Source organism: Saccostrea echinata, unplaced genomic scaffold, assembly GCF_033153115.1.
Source record: "Saccostrea echinata isolate AGI-Se365-2 ecotype Australia unplaced genomic scaffold, CSIRO_AGI_Sech_v1 ptg000033l, whole genome shotgun sequence".
Taxonomy (NCBI): domain Eukaryota; kingdom Metazoa; phylum Mollusca; class Bivalvia; order Ostreida; family Ostreidae; genus Saccostrea; species Saccostrea echinata.
This window is the reverse complement of record NW_026889782.1, coordinates 5482335-5489960: the sequence shown is the minus strand read 5'-3', so window position 1 is coordinate 5489960 and position 7626 is coordinate 5482335. Positions and strand designations below refer to the sequence as shown.

At 32.2% G+C, this 7626-nt stretch overlaps 1 protein-coding gene across 1 annotated transcript; it reads right to left on the bottom strand.

Moving 5' to 3' along the window:
* Positions 1-5920: 5920 nt before the first annotated feature.
* Positions 5921-7030, bottom strand: LOC133198051 (uncharacterized). The gene has a single exon (XM_061334205.1). The coding sequence runs from the start codon at positions 7028-7030 to the stop codon at positions 5921-5923; it is 1110 nt and encodes a 369-aa protein (XP_061190189.1).
* Between the last annotated feature and the right edge of the window lie 596 nt (positions 7031-7626).

Genomic DNA, 7626 nt, shown 5'->3' with positions numbered 1-7626 from the left:
TCATGAATATTTTTTTTTATTTGTTTGACTTACATGTAACAGTTACATTATTTACAGTGATACAGGGAAATTACTTTTTACAAAATAATATAATAAGTTACCTACATTATCAATAGAGCCCTATCCAGCAATAGATCCAGTGGCCAAAAAGTAAAAACACCCTTACTCATTACAACTTTGTACCGACTTTGTTTGGTCCAAAGATGAACAGGAGCAGAGGAACAGAACATCAATGAATTCATGCGTTTTTACTGTACATACATGTATAATCAATAGAGCTCGAATATCTTAGTAACAGAGACCCTGATCTATAAATTAAACAATATTTGATGAGGCACCCTTGTTCTTCATAACTATGCACTTAGTTTTTATGCTAAATACTCAGGAGTAACGAAGAGTCTCAAAGAATCAAACATTCATTATAATATAACAGACAGATATAAAACAATTAAATGAGTGACTCAGGTGACCTTGAATCCAGGATAAATAAGATATAAATTCCCCTTGCTGTATTTTCTAAGGTTTTTTTCTATTATTTTCCCATGAACATTTTACTCCCCTCTCATTCCCAACCCTACACAAAGGGGTAATGGTGAATGCGCAGTACTGTCAGTTATATTACTCCTACTGATCTTGATATTATGAAATATTTTCCTGTTTTATTCTCATTTTAAATTTTTCATCTTATTGTGGCCCTGTGGGCCATGTTATCATATTATGAACGAGTTGAATATGCACTACCTGAGGATTTTTTTTATATTTATATGACTAATCCTGGCCCTGCTTCTCTTTAAAGCAAGATTTTTTAATTATAAATTTGATCCTTTATAGTTTCCTAACCTATCCCTGATGACCAAAATTTGAACAACCTTGAAACAACACTAACCTTACACATAAATTTTAACTCTTTGGCACAATGGCTTTTAAAAAGACCTTAACTTTTGAATGAGAAAAAAGATAGGGGTTCCATATTATACATGTACATTATCAGTGACAAGACCTTACCAAATGAACTACCGTTTTTGGCCCGTAACCTTGACCCTGAAGCTAAACCTACTTTTCCAAAAGTTTAATTTTTGCTTATAATTTTTCATTGACAAAAGATAGGAATTTTATACCGGTATTTGACATATGCATTAACGGTGACAAGAAGTTTCCAAGCATGCTATGATTTTTCACCCTTTCACTTTGACCTTCATGTTTGACTTAATTTTCAAATATTTTAACTTTGAGGAATACTTTTGAATGAGATGTGATAGGGAGTTCATTTTTGACAAGTGCAATACTGAAACAAATTGTTCCCTAATGAGCCATGTATTTGACCCCGTGACATTGACCTTAGTTTGATCTTATTTTCAAACGTTTTAACGGTGCTGCTTACTTTTGAAAGAGCAAAGACAAAGCACTTATATTTTTTTTTATTCTTCAATCACACAAATTATAAATACAAACAGTCACAGTTATATTAAGAAAAAAAAATGTGTGAAAGAATTTATTTTGGGGGGGATTAAGAAAAGATAGAAAAGAAGAGGGGAAAAGATGGAGAGGGAAGAGGGATGAGAAAGGAGGGGCACTGAACCTTCAAAATATTAATAAAAATTGATTTTTGAATTCTTACAATTTTTCAACAATTTCCTGCCAGTGTCTTGTAAATTCCTCAAATTTACAGTTTTTTAACAGTAAAAACTTTTCAACTCTAATTCTGTCAGTAATTACATGTTTTAATTCTTCAATGCTTAATTTTATTGGATTTTTGAACTTACTCGAAAAAATATACTGTTTGATAGTCATAATAAGGAGATTCTCAAACTTGTATTGTTCTCTGTTTGTAAATTTACCAAACAAGATTGATTTCTTATCGAAACAAACTAACCGGTTTAGTTTATTCAAAATCCATTCTTCAATTTCCAACCAAAGTTCTTTAACACAGAAGCAATCAACGAAAAGATGATCAATAGTTTCAATATCAGTATCACAGAAGGAACATAATGGTGAAACAATTAATTTTAATTTGTAAAGATAACTTTTAGTAGGAATTATTCTATGTAAAATTTGAAATTGTAACCATTGAAATTTAGATTCTTGTTTTAAATGGTAGCTCAAATATTTTTTCCCATGTTGCCTCAAAAAATTGTTCTTCTTTTCTCCATTTTATAACTGAACTTATTTCACCCTTTTTATTTTTAATGAGAAGATTATACATATCTTTACACCCTTTTTTACTCTTGAAAAAAATAAGTGAACTAGCAGGAATAAGTGGTCTGGAAATTGACATTGTTTTGTAATCTTTAAAACAGGCTAGTCTCTTTCTCATAGCAGTTCTTAGTCCTGCATATTCAATTTAATTTGTTTTCACATTAAAGTTATTTTGAATATGATTAAAACTATAGATATTACCATTTGGATCAAGGAAATCATTAATAAAAACAAAACCAGAATTAAAATTACTTTTAATAAAAATTGACCGGCCACCAATGGTGACCTTTGGATTGTACCAAACATGTTCTTGCTGGAGTGTTAAACCATTCATAGCTTCATTCTGATATACTTTAGACCAGCTAAAAAATACATCTTTCCAGAATTTATTTCTCAAGTTATTGCCTAAATTCTTAATATAATCAATTCCAAACACCCAAAGATGATTTATACTTGTTTTTAATTCTGCCTCAAGTAAGCTGACCCATTTGGCTTTTGAATGTATTACCCGTCTTATCCAACTTGCCTTCAATGATGTAACAAATTCTTTATAATCTATCATCTTTAGACCACCATATCTGTAGTCTTGAATTATAACATTTTTCTTAATTTTATGATTCTTCTTATTCCAAAGGAAATTATACAAATCTTTTTCAAAAGCACGTATTACTTCTTCACTGGGATTTGGTAATGTTAGGATTAGATGGTTTAGTTTAGGAATTAATAATGTTTTTATTACAGTCAATCTTCCAAGAGGAGTGAGCTTTCTAGCTTTCCATTGTATCATGACTTTCTTAATCTCTTCTATTTTTAATTTATAATTCATTTCTACCATTTCATCCAGATTAATAGAAAACTGAACCCCTAATAAATCGAAGGTTGTATAATTTGGATCAAACTTCCATCTGGAGTGATGAAACACTTCTTTTGAAAATTTCTTGCTTCCAATCCAGATCAGTTTTGTTTTTGTAAAATTTATCTTTAATCCTGAAATTGCAGCAAAATAATCTAATACTCTTGCAATTCCATCTAATGAGCTTGGAGAACCATCAGAAATAACAGAAGTGTCATCTGCATATTGTGATAACTTATACTCTTCACCATCAATGGTTATACCTTTTACGTCTTTATTTTTTCTAATCAAAATACCTAATATCTCTGCACAAGTAAGGGGAAATAGGATCCCCTTGTCTACAACCTCTCCCAGGACAGAAATATTTGGACACAATCCCATTTTGAATAACACATGATTTGATATTGCTATAGAAAGATTTTATCCAATTTCTAATTGATATACCAAAATTAAAAAAACATAATGTTTGGTGTATAAAATTCCATGAAATTGTATCAAATGCTTTTTCAAAGTCAATAAACATTAGACGACCAGGTATTTTTCTTAATTCAGCTTGATGCATGATATCGTATATTAATCTAATATTTTCTCCAATAAATCTGCCTTTGATAAACCCAGTTTGGTCTCCATGTATTAACTTATCTAAGAAAACTTTCAGCAATACATCCAGATGCTAATTTGTATACAACATTCAAGAGACTTATAGGACGCCAGTTTTTTAAAAATTGTCGTGGTTTTCCAGTTTTTGGAATACAAGTTATTACACCTAGTTTGTTGGATTCAGAGAAACTTTGTTTTACGTATGAGTCATTTATTGCACGCGTCACAAATGTGCCAATATCTATCCAAAAAAATTCAAAGAATTCACAAGTAATTCCATCTGGACCTGGGCTTTTATCATTCTTCATTTGTTTAAGACAATTAAGTACCTCCTTTTTTGTTACAGGGCCCTCTATACTTTGAGATTCCTCTAAGGATAACTTTGGGATATCCTTATATTCTGCTAGTTTTTCACTATAATTTTCATTCTCTAAAATATCTCTTTTTTTATATAGATTTTCATAGAATAATTTAGTTTCATTCAAAATGTCATACTGTTCAGAAACAATGGTACCATTTTCTTTTTCTATTCTGGTATCTGTTTACTTATATAGTTTCTAGATTCTAACTGACTAAAAAATTTGGTTGGTTTTTCTCCTTCATCAATCCATTTCATTCGAGATCGAATAACCTGTCCCTTCAATCTAGTCTTATGTATACATTCAAGTTCTGATTGCTTCTTTGTAAGGGTTGTGAGTAAATTTTCCGTCAGATTTTGTTCTAAATATAGAATCTCTTTTTCTAAATTTAATTCTCTTTCGATCATCTTTTTTTTCTTATATGTTGAATAAGAAATAGTCTTTCCTCTACTTTCCATAAGTAAAATATCTAAAAATAACTGGTCATTGACAGTAAAAAAAAAGAATTCATTATCGATACTACTAAGATTGACCATGTTGTATACTGGGCAAGCATACTGAGTTTTCACTTCATTTATTTTTTCCTTTATCAGTTTTAAATAATCTTTATCTGTTAAAAGGGAATTGTTAAACTTCCAAAAACCTTTGCCTTTTACAAAGTTATTTATCTTTATGGACATTACAACTGGGGAATGGTCTGATCTGTAACTATTTTCATATTGAATACAAGTAGCAGAAGGGACCAATGATTCAGAGATAAGAAAAAAATCAAGTCTAGCCTGTTTTAAAGGTGTCTTACTCCTCCAAGAATAGCGTCTAACTTGTGTATAGTTTTCACGAAACACATCTTTTAAATTTAACTTTTCCATTAAATTCATAACTTCCAATCTTGCTTTGGGATTATTTAAATTTTTATAGTTCATGGAATCTATTTCTTTATCTAGAACTAAATTAAAGTCCCCTGCCATGATAATTTCCTGATTTGTATATAAATTTTCTATCTCATTCATCAGATTAGAATAGAAAACTGGTGTATCTGAATTAGGTCCATAGATATTAACTAATATAAATTGTACACCCTCAATAGCACAGTCTATATCTAAATAATTACCATTTTCATCATTTAAGTGTCTGTGAATATCTATTTCACAGTTATTATTAAACAGTATTGCTACTCCACGTGAATTTGACTTAAAAGAACTAAAAAAAGCCTGACCGCCCCACTGTGCTTGAATAATTTTTTCATCATCACTTATAAAATGAGTATCTTGTAGAAAATAAACATTACAATTCTTTTTTCTTAGAGTATTAAAAACATCTAATCTTTTATTTTTATCTCCGAGACCTTGGCAGTTAACTGTGAGTATTTTTAAATGGTTTTCTTTAATCGTATCCATACAGGAACATCAACAAAGAATCAAAATAGTGCCCGTAGTGAAGAAAGAGAAGGAAAGAGATGAATACAAAAAAGAAAAAAAATGTTGCATATTTACACAAACAAAAGGCTAAAGCTAACGCCAGCCGATTGAACATATCTCCTAATGGAGAAAAGGAATAAGTCAATCTGTATTTACCTCAAAAAAGCAATGGTAATTCCCAAAACAATTACTATCGGAAACGAATATTGCCGAGTAAAACATGAGTATGTATGGTTAACGTATGTTTTCCCGGAAAGTTAATAAATGCAATAGTCTTAAAAAATAATTATAAAAGAAGAAGGAAAAAAAAAGAGATAAGGATGGAAAAATTCACTTTTACATATTGTACAAGATTTCTAATTACTGTTTTTTTTTTCAATGTAAAATATTTAGTAAGTGTGCCTAACCGCTTTTTTGACAAGTTCACTCATAATTTCAAAGCGACGGGGTCCCAAATGCCTGCCATTTTTCCTCGAAATAATAATTGCAGTATTTCATACTTCCGCATTAACAAGTACCTTTAGCATTCGACGCCCGGCTCCATACTCCCCGTTGTCACAGTGACCATCGTGAACTCGGCCCTGTGCATCTTTGAACCTATACACTAAAATGTTATGATTAGCACAAGCATAATCTGGATTGCGCAAGACGTTTTTGTACAAGTTCCTAACTTGTGCATAGGTTTGAATTTCTACAACCAACGATGTAAAGACATTCCCATCCTCTGTAACCGTATTACTCTTATTAACCTCAACTTCTTCTAGTTTCTCAATTTCTTCTCTGTCGAGCATCAGGAGGTCCTCGGCTCTTGGTAGTAGAACCTTATCCCGGTACACAGATCCATTCGGGAATACGAGCTTGTTCCCCACAATCTTTGTTTTCACATTTTCCTCTCTATACTTAGCATTCATCTCTTGCAGTTTCTTTTTATTTTCATTAATTTGCAGAGGAGTCTGCGGTGTGATATAAAACGGCATGTTGTCAGTGGTGCCATCTTCCCTCTTTTGGCGCATCGCTTGGAGAATAAGATCTTTGTCATTATAATTATATAATTTCCCCGTAATTGACCTAGGCCTAGAGTTTCCCGTTGATCTCTGACCGTTTCTGTGAATCCTAATAAAGCTAACATCCAAATTTAAATGCTCTTTGATCAGCTCACTCACTTTTGTACTTAGATCTTCCTGCTCTTCCTCAGCTAAGTTATGCACAAGGATATTGTCCCTCATGGATCTACCTCTAAGGTCCACTATTTCATTCTCCTGGTGGCTGACCCTTCTATCTAGATTGATTACGATAGATTTTAAGACCTCGAGTTCTTTTCGCAAATAATTATTTTCCAATCTCAAAGTTTCAATTTCTCCAACATTATCCTCGTGCTGTTGGCCAATGTATTTAATACGATCGTCTAGGCCATCTTCATCCCATAGATCTCTGTTCATGTTATTTACAGATTGTTGCAAAATGTTTATACTGTCCAATTTACCGGTAATTGTCCGAAGGCTATCGTGGATAGCGGACATCTGAAGTGACGCCCCACTGACTTCTGACGAGAGGGTAGGATTACTGCGTGAACTGTCCTCATCCTTTCTGTTTTGAAATTGCATTATTTCTTTAAATGTTTAACTCCCAAATCACACACAAAAACTTCAAAATTACCACAGAACTGTGCTTTAAGCAGAAATAAACACCTCTGCAAAGTTAAGGGAATCACAGATTTGTCTTTCCAGCACAAATTGACTAAACCCCTCCTCGAAATTAGAACGTGACCACACTGGCCATTAGTCACGTTATCACCTATACAAAGCACTTATATTTGACATGTGCATGACTTGTTTCAAGACCTTTCGGATTGTATTATGATATTTGACTTCAGGATGGTCTGATGTAATTTCATTATCAAGTACCTGTTAGAGAAAGGTAGCTCTATAATCAAGTACCTGTTACAGGAAGGTTGCTTTAATATCTGGTGCCTTTTAGAGATAGGTAGCTATATAATCTGGTACCTGTTACAGGTAGGTAGCTATATAATCTGGTACCTGTTAGAGGTAGGTATCTTTAAAATCTGGTACTTGTACAGGTAGGTTGCTTTAATATCTGGTACATGTTACAGGTAAGTTGCCTTAATATCTGGTACCTGTTACAAGTAAGTTGTTTTTATATCTGGTACCTGTTACAGGTAGGTAGCTTTAAAATCTGGTAC